Source organism: Lissotriton vulgaris, chromosome 11, assembly GCF_964263255.1.
Source record: "Lissotriton vulgaris chromosome 11, aLisVul1.2, whole genome shotgun sequence".
Lineage (NCBI taxonomy): Eukaryota > Metazoa > Chordata > Amphibia > Caudata > Salamandridae > Lissotriton > Lissotriton vulgaris.
This window is the reverse complement of record NC_141699.1, coordinates 997,894,523-997,915,334: the sequence shown is the minus strand read 5'-3', so window position 1 is coordinate 997,915,334 and position 20,812 is coordinate 997,894,523. Positions and strand designations below refer to the sequence as shown.

The 20,812-nt window shown below is 39.8% G+C and overlaps 1 protein-coding gene across 1 annotated transcript in view; it reads right to left on the bottom strand.

Moving 5' to 3' along the window:
* Window positions 1-13,843: 13,843 nt before the first annotated feature.
* ACAP2 (ArfGAP with coiled-coil, ankyrin repeat and PH domains 2) overlaps window positions 13,844-20,812 on the bottom strand; it is a 320,820-nt gene continuing 313,851 nt past the window's right edge. Inside the window, exon 23 of the mRNA XM_086944277.1 lies at window positions 13,844-15,536. Coding sequence (XP_086800403.1) covers window positions 15,433-15,536 — 104 coding nt within the window. The 3' untranslated portion in view covers window positions 13,844-15,432. The remainder of the gene's footprint in view (window positions 15,537-20,812) is intronic.

The window sequence follows — 20,812 nt, the reverse complement described above, 5'->3', positions numbered from 1 at the left end:
AAGGAGGTCGCGATTCCGGCGCGTCTCCGGCTGGTGCAACTGAAGATTTTACACCGTGTCTATGTCACGGGTCCACGCTTGATGAGTATGGGTTATTCTTTGGACGGGTTGTGTAGGCGCGGCTGCGGTATGCTTGCTACTTTTCCCCATATTTTATGGGAATGTCCGGATGTCGTGGTATTTTGGAGTTGTGTGCATGCTGTTATGGAAGAGGTGACGGGTGTTTCATTATTGCTTGAGGCCAGACGCTGCCTGCTGAACGTCTGGGAGCCGAATGATTACAGCGTTGCTCAGACTCAATGGGCCACCCTCGGCAACATGATTGCGAAAAGGGACATAGCCCAGCTGTGGGGGTCTCAAAGGGCACCTCTGGTTTCAACATGGAAGGAAAACATGGACTGGTGCATGTTTCGAGAAAAAACTGTGTATGTCGCCCGTGGCAGGCCCAAGAAGTGGGGGAGGATATGGGGCCAATGGAACTCATATCGTGGAGAGATTTGCACCCCCCCTTTCGTAGAAACCTCTGATATTCCTCTGTCCCCGTGACCGTACATTACATGCATCCATATCCTATTGAATACGACTTGCTTGCCTACTCTCGGCCCCCTTCCCTCCTTGAGATCCTCTATCCTTTCTCAAATTAGCTCCTTTAACTGGGTTGCTCCCCCTGTTATCTGAGACAGCCACTTATTATATAGTCTATTGCCTCGGAATTTTTGTTGGTGTGTTTGTTTTAAAAAATTTTAAATGTGAAACCTTTCATTTATCCTCCTACCACCACAAGATCATTGCATTGGCATATGGTATCGCTGCAGGACCCACGGGTTGTCGGCTGATGAGCTGTGTACTATTTTGATTTTTATTGCTACTGGCCGGCCTCTGTGGTTGTAGGTCTGTAATTGTACTACTTTTCTTGTAATAAAGGTTTTCACAAAAAAAAAAGAGGCCAAAAGATCTGAAATACTATTTGATTGATAGTGTCCCCATTCAAAGAAGAGGCGGTGATAGGGAGGGAATGCTGCGGACACCAATAGGGTGAAGTAGTGGGTTTTTCCTTAGTAGAAGCACAGCACAGAAAAGTTAAGAATATACATGTATTGGGGAACTATTCAGTGACCTCCAGGGTAAATGGCTACAGCCAGGGGTTCGTGCAATATGGTGGCCTTTACGAAAATGCATTTATGCAATTATTCTGTGAAACAATGTATTTTACAAATATTAGTATACACCCATATTTTTTAACTCAATGGTTAGTGTGGGTTGAAAAAGTATTTTACGATTATTGTGGGCCATGAAGGTATTTTACATATATATTTTTTACCCTGATGTCATAAATATCACATTTTAAAATTGTATTTTACATTTATGATAAGAATTATAATGTTGATTACAACTGAAAAGAAAAACATACCCAGTACATGTTAAGATGTCTTTTATGTTCATAGTTGCACTGGCACTTTAAATAGAGGTGTGCTTCACGACCATGTTGTCATGTGATCAAGGCAGGGATCTGCCGAAACGCGTCGTGAGGATTCTGGTGGCGTTTAAGAAAAAAAATTCAAAGCACCAAACTGGGTCTGTCTTGTCTTCTATGCGAGTCCGGCTGGAAGTTGCAACTGGAGCGAGTTTTGTCGATATATATATATATATATATATATATATATATATATATATATATATATATATATATATATAAGCTTCCCCGTGTGCGGCATCTTCAATTGGGCACCTTTTGTTTGATGAAAATTTGGCGGCCAGCCCGGTCGCGAAGATGCTCCTCTGCCGCTGCGGATCCGTGTGAGACCCACCCAGATCTCGCACTTTGGAGCGGGGGAGACCACAATTAAGGACTGACTAAAGACAGTGAGTTTCCGTTTGCACCCCATCTCAAACCCACCTGGGTAATACTGTTTATCGGCCACAAGCAACAGCGCAACTGGTGAAAGATCGTTGTTTCATAAAACTGCTAATACCAGAAGCACTCTGCGGTTAACACCCATTGGGGCGGGACTCATAATCTGTGCAGACATTTTAAACAACGCGGCTGTTGAGTGTGGACCGATAATGCCTGTGAACAAGAATGGCTACATTCGAAATGCGTCAGGCTCTTTGGGAGTGTGAGGTGCACTGCACTCTTACCTGTGATCCTTAATAAAGATGGAGAAAACTTCTCTGTGTGCGGCATCTTCAATTGGGCACCTTTTGTTTGATGAGAATATATATATATATATATATATATATATATATATATATATATATATATCACGAGCAAATGTCCCAAAGTGAGAGGAGCGTCAGTAGCTGGTGCCGGCGGCAAGGTTCAGGACACCCTCGTGGGTGGGGAACCTACAGAAAATAAACTAAGAATTCAACAAACGGAGTAGTGTGCGGCGTGTTTCTCTTTTGAAACGTCTTTGCAAAAAGATATATATATATATATATATATATATATATATATATATATACACACACACACACACACAAATTTCGGGGGCCCACTGAGCCCCCATGTTTTTAGTTTATTATTACCTCCCTTTACCACTACCCCTCCCAAATATTACCCTTACCTCCCTTTACAAAAACCCACCCCTAGGTCCTAAAATAACACTTACTTCCCTTTACCACTACCCAGCCCGGAACCGTAAATTTGTACTTACCTCCCTTTACCACTACTCACCCCATCCCTAAAATTTACCTTTACTTTCCTTTACCACAGCCCGCCCCAAACACTAAAACTACCTTTATCTCCCTTTACAACTGCTCACCCTAAACCCTCAAATTTGTTCTAAAGGCTGTTTTCCCAGCCTGTGATGACCAGCTATATTTTTATTAGAGCGGTCAGCAGTGACTTGCAAGTCATTTCTCCCTTGGCAATCTTTTGAAAAGTTGATTATGATATTTCTTTCATAGTGAACTTTAGGTACCATTGGTGTCACTGTTTTAAAGCTGATGTTATGGTACAAAGTTCAGGAACAATTCATGAAAATATGGCAGAAGAATTGCACCCGATATTTACTTCCCAGGAAAAATATGGAAATTTCTGATTCGCAAATGGGACAGGCTGATTTCGAGGGATTTGACAAGACCATGCATCACTGCATGGCTTTCTCTTCACCCCAGTAAAAATGCAGGATTAAGGCCCAATGTGGTAAAAAAAAGATGCACGATAGCCAGTACAATAGGTGAAACGGTAAATCTCAAGTTACAGGAAAAGATGGTAGTAAGGAAGCAGGAAGGCATCAGGAAAGCCCCACCGGGAGCAGCATCCTTGCTGCTCAGCCCAAGCATTCAAACTGACATTCACTCATCCAGGCACCCATCAACATTCTGATTACATCACAGTCACTCTAGCTGAGCAGCAGGGTACATAACACTGAGGGGAGAATGCATGTTACGTTATGTTAAACTTCTTGTAGAGCACACATACACCGATTGGTTTCATGGCACTAATCTAGGATATTGCCTGAGCCCCATGTGTTTGATCATCTACTGGGTTTTAGGTATAAGCTTGGCTATATAACCAAGTCTTGAGAAGCCTCCTGAATCTAGAGAATTCAGTGCAGGTTCTGATGTCCAAGGGAAGAGTATTCCAGAAGCTGGGTGCCAATGCTGCAAACCTACAACCGCCTACTTGTTTCCGTTTGTATGAAGGAATGACTAGGAGGTTCTTATGAGCGGAGCGCAAGCTCCGGGAAGGTATGCATTTTTGGACAAGCCGGGATATGAATTTTGGGCTAGCACCATGCATGGACTTAAAAATGAGGCAGCCAACTTTAAATGCACATCTTTGTGTGATAGGAAGCCAATGTAGTTTTTCCATAATGGGTGAAACATGTTCCCATCTGGGTTGCTGAAAGATCAGCCTGGCTGCTTGATTCTGTACCAACTGCTAAATTTTAGTAAGATATAAGAGGGTGCCGAAATATAAAGAGTTGGCATAGTCCAGCTGCGAAATCACCATGGCTAGGACAACCTGGATCAGAGCTTCCTGAGTAAGTAATCTTCTGATCTTTCTTATCTTTCTGAGCTGAAACAGGTGGAGGTTACTGCTCCTATCTGGGATTTCATAGTAAGATCACTATTGATGATAACCCCTAAACTCTTGGCTGAGGATGAAGGAGTGAGGGGGAGAACCCAATTCACTTGGCCAAAAATGTGCGTTCCAAGGGTTCAGGGGACCCCCAATCAGAATCACTTCGGTTTTGTCTGGATTATGTTTTAACTGGTTACTATTCATCCAGTCGCGGATGTGCAGCATTGTTGCCTGGAATTCCGATACCGAATCAGGTGAATTATCGATAGCGAACACCAGTTGCAAATCATCTGCATAGTTATACGTGCACACCTTCCTGTTTTTCAGGGACCGAAGTAGGGGGACAAGGTAGAGGTTGAACAAATGAGGGGACAATGAGGAGCCCTGAGGTACTCCACATGTCGTTTCCATTTTTGGGGCAGAGAACTGGGAAAGACGCACCGACTGGGTGTGATCCTCAAGAAATGACTCAATCCAGCTGGAAGCTGCTCCCTTATGGCAAAGATATGAAGATACCACACCCTGCTCCTGCGTTGTCTCTGCGTAAGAAGCAAAGGCCACAATACTAAGGATTTCTCCAAATTCAAGAATTTACTAACACACTATCAAAAGAGAAAACCAGAGGCAATAAAGCCACGCAGATGCGGAACGCTGATGCAACCACAATGTGGACATGAGTCACCCTTTGTGGTGATCCAACTTGTGGGTGGTAAAAGCGCATTCGGAGTGAAAGCATGCATATTATTGTCAGGTGGTTGATTTGTTTTCATTCCATAGTATTCAGATGTGAAACTTTAGCCAGTTCAACCCGATTTTGCTGGTTTTACTGCCAAAGATTACAAAAATAAATGTGGAATGCTCTGCAGGACAAGAGTTACTGATCTCGCACAGTGAAGTGAAAAATACTTGTGGGGTCCAGCCCTGCGAGTGGTCGAGCAATATAAATCCATAACTGATAATTGAACACCCTTTGCGCCTGGCATCAATAGGAAGAGCGGGCGGGCGCTCAAATAAAATAAAATAAAAATATCAAAATAAAAGTGCACGCACTTATGAACAAAATATATATTAAAAGAAACACAGCAGGGATAGAGGTTTCAAAGAGTGCTTGACTGTCTGGCTGTCACACAATGGCGTGCACATACCCTCCTCCCAGTCCCTGTTGCGGTCATTCAGCAGTGAGTAATTACATGTAATCTGCTTCACTGTAAGTCCTTATCATCTTTGTCAGAATCCTTCTTTTGAGTGTTTAAGTGCAGGTCAGTGATAGCCATTCTTGCTCTTAAAATGTAACACAACATTTTAGATGTCCCCCTTTCCTTCAAGGTAAATATATATCCTCCTAACCAAAAATGATTTGGGGTATTTCATCAATGCTTTTGTAAAAGTCAAATGCCTCACTGGAGAGCAGGTTGGAGGTATTTCTGGACTATAATGAGAAAGAGTAGGCCATGTGTTAGACCTGGCACCATTGGCGTGGATCTCCCTTCCATTTTTTGCTGTTGCTTCCTGTGTTTTTGCTGTGTGTTGGAATCCGTTTTGCTGGTCTAGATGCTTTGGGCTCTTTGGCCCTGCTGTTCAGTGCCAAAGTGAAAGTGCTCCCTTTGTAAATTGTTGTTATGGATTAGTGATTCAATGATTGGCATTTTTTATTTACATGTCAGACCCTAGTATAGTGCACTGTGTGCCCAGGGCCTGTAAATTAAATGCTGCTAGTGGACTGCAGCACTAATTGTCACTGGTGACACGACATGTCCTAGTAAGCCAGCAAAGAGATCCCTTGAGAGCAAATATTTCAGGCTTCTCTGAGTGAAATCTTTTAGCCATGCTGTACGGCATCTTTTTTTAGCCATGCTTTACAGTATCCCTGCTGCTGTGCGACACAGCTTAAAAAAAAAGCACAACGATGTGGTTGCTGCATTATGTTGTAGGATCGCATATGTTCAACAAGCATATGCATCCCTACAAAACAACAGACTTCTCCCTTTTTATTTACTGATTGGGGCTATTTTAAAACAGCACAAAAGATTGTCTTAAAAAAAACAATGAAAGAAGATGAGCAGGTTGAGGGAGCTGAATTGGAATGAAGCAACACAGTGGTTGTGGAAAAAGCAACCCAAGGGCGAGAACATGGGGCAAAAGGAAAAACATGGACGAAAGAGCAACGTGTAGCAAGAAACAAACAGGTAAGAAAGAGAACAAGAACAAAGTTGGGGGGGGGGGTGTCAAATGAGAGCAACCCCGGATACACAAAGGAGACAGCTGAAGAACACAAGGACTCTCATGCATCAAAGAGATGAAAGAGGGTATCCTCCATGAACAAACGCAAGATGGACAGGCTGATAAAAAGAAAGCCATCAAATAGAAAGCAAGCTAATAAGAGTGACAGTAAAGCCAACCAATGGTAAGCAATAGGTGGGCTGCATGCCACTGTATGTTCTTGGTAAACCCACAATATGCCTGTCGCAACCTAGGCTCGACCTAAGAACATATGCTCTTTAAAGGCCTGGTAATTGTACATACGGTTATGCACCACTTTCTACCCTAAGTTCTTGGTTTCTAAATTTCAACTTCAAGCACCACAGTAATCTTTGAGCTCCTTGGGCCAATAGTTGCAGCAGATCATCAAGAGTCAGATAGTCTGTTTCAGAGACTGGGCTTTTTATGATGCTGCAACTAAGGAATAGAACAAACTTCCCCTTGAACTTTGCTATTTGACATCGTTAAGTTGTTACAAAAGAAAAAACAAAAAGCTAAAAAATTTACTTTTTATTCTGTATACTCCACTGTTGCCTTTCCTCTTTGTTTCAGCTTTCCGGATATGGATTTCCTTCTTCTAGTACGGGGTATGTTGTCATTCTCTAAAGCACGTTGAAATTCTGTTGTACATGGGTTCTACAAATACTGCACGTAGCACAACACATACCAATTCTGTACAGATAATTCCGTAACCACAACAGCTTGGGTACACATTATAGATTCTAACGACATGGCACTATGCAACCTAGAGGAATCACATGAAACCTATTCTTCCACATTTCGCAAGAAAGTGATAGAGACATATTTAACACAGGGTATGTACTTTAATTGACTCAAATATGTCATTTTTCAAGCATACAAATTATGTCATTCAGTATTTACAATTCTTACATAATGTACAATTCAGAGTTACAATACAGATGAGAGATTATGTTTCATTGACATCAATGACAAAAAGAACAACATTCATGCGCTAGTTATGTTTTATAACTGATAATTATAATGCAAAAATGGAGAAAGGATACATGAGTGAAGCCTGTGAGCGTATGTAGCTTCAATCAAAAACCATGCATAGATGGTCATGCTTTGTGGCCAAAGTAACCAAAACAGTTCACCATTTCAATGTGTGTTCAGCTTCTGTTCTCAGGAATATCAGAACACTTTTCAGACATGGGAAAATTGATAATCATTTGTGACGTTTTAAGTCGTGCTATAATCCTGAAAAATGTATTTCTTATCGTTAACTTTTTCCCCACAAAAGTTGAGAACACAGCACAAGAGACAATGCACAAAGAAATTGCATGAAAGCAGTCATAAAACATTGAAGTGAGCTGGGATAAGAAAGCATATGGAGGAAGATTGTTATGCTAAAAGTATTTATACAGCATATGTACACCATAAGATTTCATGGCGCTAAATAGCCACATAGAACATAAAAACAACCATCTACTGTAAAGAAGAGATGCCCTAATTGTATGCTTGATGAAAAAGTTGTGGTGAAAAGGAAAAACCTTGAGGCCCTCTACAGTCCAAATGCGCTTCTGTTGGCCCTAAAGCGGGCAAGCCATATTGACTGGGAGCGTTCCTTAAGGAACAATTTAATCCAATCTAATGCCTAACCGTGTAGCACTGCGGACTACGTATGGTCCATCGATATCTTATGGTCGATCATGTCAAAGGCCACTGAACGGTCCAATAGGACTAATGCCAATGTAGAATCATTGTTACACTCCCGACACAACCACTGAAAGGATTACTGATTCTGTGAAATGTTCGGAGCGAAAACTGGCTTGGCACTGCTCTAAGAACTTAGATCCTTCGAGAAAGGAGCACTACTGATATAATCGTTTAGCTTTGGAGCACAGTGCAGTAAAGGTACTGGACTAACAATGCTTCTATAAAAGACTGACAGTAGCACTCTTGTTTGAAAGTACATGGGTGACCTTTGACAAAGGAATTTACCATCACTTCAACATGCATGAACTTGCAAGGACAAACCACGATACCTGCCTTTTGCTAGCAGACCTCTGGCAAGATGCTGCTACAGGTTCAGATTAAAGCGTTCACTGATGCAGAGAACCAAACTAGTCATACATCTTCCCATTCTGCCGTAATAATGTGTCAGGAAACATACATGATGCATCCCGATTTAAACTACAATCAAGGGGTTTTGAACACTGTCCATGAAAATAAATAAGAACACATGAATTGTGGTAGCTCCACTGAAAACAATAAAGACGCAGAGAATTAATAATGGCTGGTATCCTTTACCTACTTCAAGATTCCAATGCTCGTCCTTCTGTCAGTCTCTGTTTATAATAGAACATTCCATGGATGAAATGTTCTAATAACTTTATAGCCCTTCTGCCTCAACTGTACCTGTCCTCAATCTTGTTGCAACTTAAAAAGATGGTCTTTATCAATCAGTATGTTCTTAGCACTGGGCTATAATCCAATAGTACGTAAGCAAAAGCTCACTTTACTTAAAGATTATAACCCCTGGGGCCTGGAGATCCACAGCTCCGAATAAGACAATACAAGCGTGATGAAAGGAATTGCTTTAAACAACCCGAATTCCGGGTACTTAGACTGGATGCATTCAGATTTTTTTTTACTCAAATCCATGCTATTAAAGACAGAAACTAAACTCACGCAATCACGCCTGATCACACTCTAAAATGAACATTACAGCTCGATCTTCTAGGCCAAATCCCAACTGAACAGGAAAACAAAAATCACCACTTATTTTGGCTTTTTGTCAGGCCGCATTAGTGAGTTGCAGAATGAGGTACTCTGCACAGGTAGCTGCGGACAAGCATAACGCGACACAAAGTCACAGTCTTTCTTGGAAACGGCATACGTAAACATAAAATCCCACTTTTCCCACAGTTTTCCGATTTATTTAAGACTATAGACTTAAGACTCACCTATACGGGAGGTAGGCGGCTGTGATGGCTGCTTGGACTGTTTACCCTACTTACCATAGCGCGGGGACACGCCGGTGCGCGTAACCAGGCGCTCTACAAATTTCCCTAATAATAATAATAATATATCTGGCTGATCGGCACTGGTCTTTCTTACACCACAAACGTGATAAGCAACAAGAATTAAGGTTTTTCAGATGTAGGCAAAGTTCATTTGGTCAAGACTGGCTCCTAGATGTATATTTTTCCTTACATGTGTCTATTTGCACAGATTTGCTCTTGTGTAGTGGAATCACAAAATAATAACTTGCCTTTATGGAAAGGTTAAGCATAGAAAATATAAACTATACAGAACTCTTAAATGTATGCAGCCTAATATATGGTTACATTCTTAAGTAAGTGATAACACTAAATTTAGTTGGGCATGAAACCAGGATATTGTGCTATAATTCACCACGCTCTTCCAAATCTGCTTAAAAAACAAAAACCGAGGCGCTCAAAAAAGTACTGCTCCACAACTCAGTCAACAGTAAAACCAAATCACCATTCTACACTAGAATTTCATTACAAATTTGCCTAATATTCAGAATGCTTGCGTCACGCGATACAACAAAGCTTTATCTAGGCAAACAACTGAAAGTAAAACCTTTTAAAGCAGTATATTGGCCCTGGATTTACCTTCAGCAAGCATGCCTTGATCTTATATCATTAACATACTTAATCAAATACCATGGCTTAAACTACTAATTTATAATAACTCTTAGTCGGGAAACACTGTTGAAGCTATATTGTTGTGATGGCCCTGGATACAGAAAAGAAGCTGGTAGGGACACCCACTGCATGGCAGGGGGAATCTTCGACCCAGAAAGCCATACATCAAAAGCGTTAGCAGAAATTAAACATCAGATCAATCCCACAGAAAAAAAGTAAATAAGTACACAGAAGGAAAAGAGAGAGGTGATTAGAACATTTCATGGTCTCTGCAGAAAGTGCCAAAGGAATCACAGACATATCCCTGTACCGAGCAGTGATGTTGATGTGTTGAAGTAACTTGTAGAACTCTCCTCCCACCCTCTTTTCTTGTCCTGTTGAAGACCTAAAATCTGAAAAGCATCAAAATGATCAAGGGCTCACACAAATTACAGAATCTCACTGTTGAACTGTGGTTCATATGGTGCTGAAAGATTTATGACCTTTGAATCTAAACGAAGGGATTTATTAATTTAGAGCAGTATGATATTATAAGTGTGTGCTTTAGCGAGGCGGTCTTGCTTCCTCTTTAGTTGAATATTAAATCTTAAAACTACTAAATGAATAATAAATTCTTCCTTAAATTGAAGCCCCAAGGGGAGCTGCACTTTAATTTAAGCATAATAAAGGGCCTCTTTGAGAGTTTGACATCCAATAAAAAAGTGGCAGATGTACCATTTGTTAGATTTAAAGAGCCATTATCAACAATGCACTTGTAAAAAGGAGGACATAATATCTGTTACTTTTTGGTGGATGTCCTGCATCTGCCCAACTCTAAATAAGCCCCAATGTTTTATTTGAACATATTTTTGCAAATGGGCAAACATTTGGATTCCAATAGTCTAATGTTGCCTTTTTGGACATGCTACTTATAAGGAAGCCCTTAGTAAAGTCACATTAATAAAGCCACCCAATTGTCAATAGATATATGTGTGGCGAGGGTACACAAAATACCTTAAGCATGGTTTCAGCTATTCGATTGATCACTATAGGCAGTTTCACCTCATCTAATGAGACCTAGTCAAAGGACAACGATGTGGTCTTATTTTTATCTTTGCATTTAACTGCTACAGATTGAACACCTTTCCCTAACAAAATACCTGGTACCTTGGATTCAAAGTGAATTAGCTTATCTTGCAAACAAAAAACTCACAGACAAAACCAAAGCATAACTCAATGCAAAGGCATTTTAGCACCTTTTAAATGACTATTCAACAGTCAATATGGGAGTTTTGGGAAAACATACCTGCAAAGGTTTACATAGCAAACAGCCAAATTAATGGACTGGCCCACTGAATATACCTTACCATAATGGCCCTGGACACCATCCCACGGATCCGCCAGACCACGCCTGGAGGAAGATCCTTCTCCTACCTCGCTGCAAAGACCTGGAACTTGCACTATAATGCACTCAATATGCAACACGGATGGTATCTCTACATTCATGGTGGTACACAGAGACCTAGAGATCAACAGCAATTCCTCTGCCTCTGCAGGCATTCTGATACACTCAGGATTGCAGCTTTGACTGACTCTGATGGTCTTGTTTTATCTCCTCTGCTGAGAGATTTAGCCTCCAGTCTGGCCATGTAGCTACTATTGTCCTGGGAAGACCCTTTCAAATTTGTACTTAGAAGGTCGAAAAGCTGACTTAATATCAACCATATGTTCATTTATTGGAAGGACCATCAGTATTGTGTGACTAAGTGATTTCACATTCTCATAGACACAATTTATGTCCGGTTGGTTGATTGTTCTCTTTTCTGGCCGTGTTTTGTGTGAAATATATATGTATGTATATATATTTCATCATCTCACTTGATCAGCTTTGCACTGCGCCTTCACATTTAGCACCTTGAGGTTTGTTGGAATTGCCATATGAGGAGTTTTGAATATGATAAATCTAAAAATCATTGGGTGTGCTTTCTAAATTGTTACATAACACAATTACTTTCACCAGCCCTTGCTAGATATGATGCTAGTTTAAGAGATGCTTTCTCCAGAAGAGTTGGCACTGGGTGAGGAACTGCATCACAGTCCATTTAATGATTGCCACTCAGCACCTGGGGATGTCCTGATTTTGAAAAAAAGACTATGGTGGAGCACAATGTGAAATGGACTGCATGTAAAAATACTGTCTGCAGACAAGACAAAGGCAAACAATTAAAAACGAAAATATTGCAATGTTGAGCAAAGAAAGTCGTACAATGCAGTGATTTTATGACTTTGATAGAAATGTTGTCACAAAAACATTCCACTGGTGTGTGGTTGCTGCCTATCCCATTGATGGTTTCTCCTTGGGTTTTTTCCACAGCAGGGGGGTGAAGGGTTGGGGGGAGAATGGGTGGGTCCATACTGCCTCCTGCACAACCGCCTGTCCCTTACACCCTCAGCAGTATCAGTTATTTTTCACCACTCCTACACCCTCTTGCTCTCCACCTTTCATAACCCTTCTCAAATCTCAAGACATTCTTGATTTTGTCCTAGACCGTTTTTACTCCTGTGCAGAGCACAACATTTCAAATGTACCAATCTGGCGGTACAATCGTTAGATAGGAATCAGTTTCTATAACCTTAAAATCTACCAACTATCAAGGAAGCCATTAACAAATGATAAAGAGACCTGGACTCTGAACCGTCCAACATTTAGCCCTAAATTTGTTTCAGGCATTCACCCCTAGAAATTCATTGTCTGGGTTGAGCAATCACTTAAAGCAGTTCCTAAATTGTTACAGGTATAACAATATACAGAAATCTGGCAAAGCCTGATGGGAACATGGAGAGTTTCTCAATTTGCAAACTATTTTTTTTCTACCAGATCATAAATGTGGACCACTTATTTAGGTGCCTGGGTCTTTTTTATGCCCCATTCCGACCCTGCACTTTATTTAAGAGCTGTCCTCAGAAGACCCAAAATTTAATAAAGGCTTCAACATTTTCAAAATTAATTTACAGGCGCTGAACAAGTTTGAGCCTTGCAATCATGGAATATAAATGCAGAGCTCAATTGCAGAAGACCTAAAAGGTCCAGCTTGCTCAGAGAGCTGCACTTGCCCTTTCTGAGAACCAAGTGAATACAGTCACAAGACAATCACAGCTATGACTAAATTTCTAAGCAATACAAGCTTAACCAATCTCGCCATTTTAGGTCAGTATAAAAATAAGCAGACACGGTTTAAGGGAGCTGCTGATAATACATTAAAGAGGTGTGGATAGTGCCTCGAGAGGTGAGACTGGGGCCTGTGTTGGGTAAAAGCAATAGTGCTGTGTTGGTTTTTGGCCTAAGGCATACTTTTTATAGTTTCCATCCAAAGAGTGCGCCACATGGTGAGTTGCTTTATTAATTGCAGTAACAACACAATCTGTAGCGATTGCAGATTTTCTCAAAAGAAGTGCACTACAAAGGTGCAATATTTGTCCATCTCCAATCCCAATAAGGAGTTATCTATACAGTGATCAAATCATTGTGCTTAGCACTGCTCTTAGATATTACACATGATCTTCTGCAACAGTAAAGAATGCAATCACTAGCATCTCACATAAGACCAAGGATTTGTGTACAAAAAAAAAGTTACGCATCGGGAGACTTAACAAATAAACAACTACATAGATGCTGAAGAACAAACAAAAATAATGCATCACGGATCTTCCAATGAAGACGGTGTGGTGACTTTTATCTTTACAATAAAATTGCCATAAGACCCCTTTTTAAAAATGTTCTTACAACCTACCTGTGATGCAACGCTGCACACATCAGTGAATACATTTATCTATTCACACAACATATATCTCAAAAAGGGTCTTCAAGCAGTCACCATCTTTTTGGAGGAAGTAAATTTCACAAACAACATTCTTCATAAATGAACATGTTCAAGTTGGGATTTAAAAGTTTAGTTCTTAATTTTTATCAAGATAAACATGTAGTCAAATCAGACTATTATAGTGAACGTGACAACTTGACTGAAGGTTTTTAGCATTAACTGGTCATGGTTAAAAATACTTTACACACAGGACTGTGCTCTCAATTAATGTGATAGATCATGCAACATAACATTTGTAAAGGTAAACAAAAAACAGAAAACAAAAATAATTTACCAATAAATTCTAAGTTTTGCATATTACACAATTGAGAGTGATCAAAAAATAAGACTATGAATGATCTAAACATATAAAACTGTGGTACACGAGTAACACAGACACATAGATAATCATGTTACCTGGTAAATGCAATTTATGTAGTAGAATACTGTGCAAAAGTATGAATGACTAAGAATGTGCAATCCTATTCGCGTAAAAAAATCCAGCATATGAATTAAGTTTGCTTCTTTTTTCAGTTCCATCCCATGCATAGGTAAGCATATACCTAGACGAAGCTCAGCCAATCTCTTCCTTGTGGATGTCTTGTGCTACACATACTTCCAGCTCTATTGGCTGGCAAGTGTACTACAGAATCACACTGTATTCAATTGAGGGGCCATTTTGTGTAGCACGTGACTTGCATTTACTGGGGGAAAAAATGGCGTGGGGAAGGAGAAAAGCTGTAGCTACTTGAAATGCTTCAAGAGAAGGCGCATGGAGTGCAATGTTTTTGGAAAAATCGACAAAGTTACAATAATGCCACAGTGTGAGCACTGTACAAATGCACTAGAACTTATCTGCACCTGATAAGTGACTCAACTGAATTTGCCCTATTTGAGTACACATGCACATAGCAATTTCCTGATTTGGTTCAGGAATTACCTTCATCATATCCAAGTAAGGTGCTAGCAAGGATTCTGAAAACCTCGTACTTTGCATATCGTTCATAATATTAAAGAATTTAATTTGTTTGTCAATAACTTCGTAAACGAGAATGATACACAGTGCCCGTTTAACCATGTGCCAAATGTATCTTTTAAAGCAGATATCTTCATCAATGAAGTTCCGAAATTGAAATGGCAAATTGGTCAAAGTTATTTGACTTGACTTGACTAGGACCTGAAAACTACAATTATATATTCAAAAGCTGCCATCTAGAATGAAAGTGTAACCAATTTTAGAACAGGTACTGGTGCTTTTTTACTTGGAAAACAGGCGCCAGAATTGACATAGACCACATAGCATGGCATCTGCATCACTTAGGATTTGTAATGAGAAGCCTTAAAATCTGTTTATCCTTCCGCCAAGATACCACAAGGTGAAATACATGGACAGTCAGAACATGTGGAGACATGATACATTTAAAGCAAAGGAGTACTTTGCTAGACTGGCTGCTGAGGTATCCATCATTTCTGGTGCACTGTGGTGTCTTTCTGCATATAAAAGACCTTAGATTCATGGTGCCAATCAAATGCTGTATGAGGTCCCAGAATGTTCGGTACTTAAACTAATGTTCCCAATCAGGTAATGAGGCAGGGACCAGGCACTTTACTCCGGAAGCACCAGATGTGGGTAAGGATAAGGGTACACTTTTCTCCTTCACATCACTCAAGACTTTGGTGTGTCCGACGGCTGGAAACGGTTTAATTTCTCAGGATTATTGGATGCCATGTGTGAAAAATCACGGAATATGTCTTGGTAGGTCTCGTCACCTGTAAAGGTAGAAACAGGCATGTTACAACTAGTGACACAAAAATAAAACCCATCTCAACAATGATATTGACTCAGCATTCAACAGAAGCGCTTGGGTATATTAGCTGACAAATGACCTTACACAAGTTACAAATGGAGGGTGATTACATGACTGATGGCAGACTAGTGAAGTAACATTGACATGCTGAGACCGGCAAAATAAACTATACCTTGAAGCAACTTCAATGCAGCGCGACAGATGAAAGTTTTGAGTTAAATAGTGCTTGAAAGTAGTGCAAAAAGGGAATGCAAATTAGGATACAAGATACCATCTCAAAAGAAATGGTCAAAATAAGATAGGAAAGTACATGTATGTTCTAACCCCTCCTCCCCGGAAGGGAATTATAATATAGACCGTTACAAAAAATCTCGATGAACACTGATTTACGTAGTGTCGCTACACAAGACAGGGAAATGTGGTTGTACAATCAAAAATATGAATTACTACAGGAAAAAGAGGGCGATATAGTAGATGATCCCTAGTTTGTTTTTTACCTAGCAAAAGCCAAAGTAAACAGTAAACAAAAAGTGTAAATAAGATTGGCTACAATAAGCAAAGACCTAAGACAGCCCAAAGAACACATTGCATAACCCACTAGAGCCCAAGGTCATTACTATAGTTCATATGAACATAAGGAAGGCTGTGACGGTTATTTCAATAACACTACAATCATGAAGTGGAACCAGATTAAAAAGACGTTACCTAGAGGAGTATCTTCCCATCCTCAGGAAGGCTCTCTGAGACATTACAAATAGCCTCCTCGATTTACGAAATAAAATGTAAACCTGGATGTTTCAATGGGATGGTCACCAACACCAGTAGATGGTCATTATTGCTCCAGAGACCCAAACAGAAATTATAATACAGCCACTTGATGGGACCAGGTGGCACTATATATAATGCCAATTAAAATACCATAAGATTAAGTGATGAAACATATAGAGAGAAATGGACCTAGTGATAGACGTTGGAAAAAGAAACAGTGTTAGGAAGAAGCCATTCTCACCTGTGGAAAGAAGGATAATATATAGTTGATGTCAGTCGTACTTGCAGCCTATGTTCTCCCATCACTTCCACAACATTTTTTAACTGCCTTATAAACAAATTCCTAACCACAGAACAACGAAGTTTTATGATGGTCGTCCTAGTTTTTCAGCAGGTTTCTCAGCTGTGAAATATGTTAAGTAAATCTAGTGTGCTAATGTGGTTTCCATTCAGCTGGTCACCTTATTTTGCATACACGTTGCAACCACAGTCTCTTTTTTGAGCATGTTTCCATTTTGATACTTATCTTAGCAACACCTTTAATGTAGTCTGATAAAGCACGGAAGAAAGAGATTTGTCCTGATGAAACTCAAGACCTGTGTAAGGCTATAAATAGAGGCTGAAACATGTTAACATGTCCACAAGGGTTTAAATATTCCCCTTTGTTTTAGATATACCTACTGGTGACCAGGATACAAAAAATGGGGTCAGCCACAAGGTAATTTAATTACTTTTGTTCGGGTCACTATTTTTCTCAAAATATCAAAGAAACCTCCGGAAAGAAATATATCTTTACCACAAACCAAAACCATACACTGGTTCAATCACTAGAACTCCCTTATTTCAAGGTGAGCACACTTGAGTTTCTGAGGAGCGGGTCCTGTAGGGAGGCATGCCACCCTTGGGTAGGAAATGTATTTGCCCTGTTACCCATTGGCTACTTATGAATGTAGGAACATTTGGTTTATATGGACATGTACTCACAACATTGAGTATGGTTTAACATTTCTCTCTAGAGGACCTTTTCCCTGGCTCATTGAATGCATCATGATTTGATACACTGTTGACAGCACAGTGTGTGGCTTCATGACAACTGCCCATCCTCTCTGCTAGTCTAAAAAGATTATAAATATAAAATATCCTCTTTGGTCTGGTAGCAGAGACATCCAGTAAAGACTCCAAAGGAAACAGTATGGCAGAAAACAAAGCAGGACAGAATAAAGAAAAAAAAGTAGTGTGTTGAATGTGCAGAAAGTGAGTTCCAAGTCGGTGTGTAGTTTAAAATGACTGAGCTGTATATGACTTTTAGGAATACACATAGAGAATACTTTTCTTGTTCTTGTGCAATCTTTTGCAGCACAATCAATTGCAAGCAATGGCCACAAAGTACTTATAAGGTTGCAAACAGGGTGTGAATCATAATAGGTCAAACTAACCTACGGTACAGATAAACAAAATTTATACACAAAGGTATTACTAAAGAAGAAGCAGAGAAAATGTATAGACACCGGTGTGTGGTCATGCAAGCATGTTACACCTTGTTAGTAAAGAAGCACATTTGAAACAAATTATTTTAGAATTGTTTATGTAAAAATGAAAGAGGTTTAGTTTTAAGCACACATATTAGATTTAAAGCAGTACATTTCTTAGGAAGATTTTGCAAGCAAGAGTGTCATAGGTAAGGTGCAGTTTTGTAATACAAAAATAATATCTTGCTTTGCCTTCTACATTCAACATTGAGATAAAGCTGGCATTTTAAAACACATTCAGAAAGTTTAATGTAAGGTAATACTGGCATAGTCTATAATGTTAACATGAGCAAATACCTGCCACTTTGGGAATTATTCATTCTTGTGTAATGGTCAAAGTAAATAATAATGTGAAGCAATCTGGGTAGGTCACAGAGTCAGAATTCATGAGGCAACACTCTGGTGACCAGAGAGGCAACCAATTGAAATCAAACACACATTAGGAAATAGGACAATACGTTTAGGAAAGTCAACAGAAATAAAATCAATGGATTATAAGTAATCTAAATTAACACAAAAACATTAAGGACGATTTCACTCTGCCACCATTCAGAATACAATCAAATTAATCAGTATATTCTATTTACTTTCAAAAGACCTATTTACTAATTTCAGATAACATCATGGCATAATAAATCCTGAAGAACTTGGTACGGTATGGACTTTTTGTATATGGTAAACTGATTACCAAGTCACATTCTATTCATGCTAAAAGCAAATAAAAAATGAGCTAAAAATTTGGGGCATCTCATATTTTGACAAACATTATATGGCTTCTTGGACAAGCAAAGTACATTAGCTATGCACAACATTATTTGCAGTCCATCCTTCACCAATGTGTGGTATCAAAATCATACAAAATGCAAGATATAGCGTTATTTGTGAAAGCTAAACTCACTTATGGCTCAGAGTTAGCTCCGCCAGTCGAAGCTGGGAAACAGAGGTCTGGAGTTAGAACAGTAGAGCGGAGTTCCAGTGTTTTACATTAACTATTTCTCCCTGCTTGGATTTCTCCCTCCAAATTCCTTCATCCATTTGAAGATTTGTAGGTAGCCTGAGCCTTTTCTGAAGCTGTGACTGTGTCATGTAGGTATTCTTCAGGAAGGCTTGATGTCACCACTTCAAATCATCTTATGGTCTGAATCAACATCACAATTATTAGCCAACCTGAGAGCACGGTCTTGTCTGTGATCTGCTCTTGTGCACTGCTACAAAGTTAGGTTCCCCTTATTACTTTGGCTTGCAGGCACTGCAGTAACTAATATGAAATGGTTATGGAAAAACCTGAGTCTAATCACACCTTCTCTCTTATAGCACACTTTACAGGAATATTTTACAGATGGAAAAAGAACACAGTATCGGTGTCACCTACAATGCCGCATTAATGCTAATAAGATATTACATTATATGTCAGCATTGGTCAGGATTAATTCCCACCTCCCAGAAATGTGATCCATTCCGTGGGATATGCAACTGCATTCAGCTCAAAAACATTCTGCGCAGGTCATGAGTACATATCATACCAATGCAGATATTGAGGATTAGAATGTGGAAGGTGCCTTCACATAGATGCCCTCCCAATATTTTGAAATCAATGGATTTAACTTTGCACAACCTTTGAGATTTTAGAAAACGATCAGGGAGAGATCTCTTGTTATAAAGTCAGTCACCCTAAAAGTAGGCTTTGGCATAAATGAAGAACATGGCTACCCTTTTTAATACACAACTGAACCACTTAGGGCAATCAGTTACTTCAAAGTTGAAGGTAATGAAGGCAATGCAGAAAGAAAGGTGTGAGCCGAAGGTAAAAAACATAAGAGCTCCGGTTGAATTTCATCTGGACGATAAACCTTATTAAAATACTTGTGGTTCCTAGTTTATGCACTTTATTTATAAATTTAACTTATCATTATTTCAATGTTCAAGCCCCATGTTGGTACTGTATATAGCTGGACGGAGTGGTGGGCAAGCGGGGGAGAGCACAATATGTGGCTAACTTATCTTCCATTCCTCTCCAGGCATTGAGTTCTTCAAATTGTCAATTTAGGTTTTGAGAGGAAGCACCAACAGGTTTATTCTATAATTTATGTATTCAATTTTGTTTGATATGGCGCTGCTGCACCAGAAAGTTTTCATGTGCTTTAAGTAGAATGACAGTCAAATAGCCATGAACATCCTAAGACCACATCAGGATGTGAAGTGTGAAAACAATCTGATAAGAAATATGGTGGCATCCGAGAATAAGTTTGTGCATACATGGTTAAATCAGGGCCTTCTTTAAAGTTTGGTAAAGCAAGAGCTAAGTTTCGATTGATGGAACTCGAACTGCTTCAAACCTGCAGTTCCCCTAAGCCATTTAGAGATGGGGGAACTGCCAGGTTCTGCCTGGTGGAAACCTTTGTCAGCCAGATCTTTTTGATGGGCAGACCATCCATCAGGCTCTGTAGTTTGAAAGACCCACTATTTAGGGTGGCCCTACAGCTGTATATTATTTCTGCTTGGGTCAGCCGTGTTTTGCTTGACCTCTCAAAAAAGCAGGGAGATGCCTACCTGTGTGCGTTGGAAGGGGCATTTTTTTGTGTTTTTTTTCTGAAACAAACCTTCTCTCTGCGAGTTTTTTTATAACCAATAAACTTGAATGATAGGTGGGCTAATAAAATGGTGGCATGCCCCGCATACAGGTTTGCCAAAAGTGCCCCCATCGCACTATTGGATGCACTTTTGGCAACGGGGTCCAGACACAACAGTGTTCTGTCAACAGCACAGGCTGTCCTCTGTTGTTGGAGGCAAAGACAGGATCTCTGTAAACCAAGTGAACCATTAACCAAGGCCTTAATAATCCTATCAGGCTGGTAAGGATACAGTGGAAAGAGGCAGGTTTTAGAGAGCTTCCAAATGAGATTAGGATAGGGTGATTTTTCTAATTTTATATACACAAAAG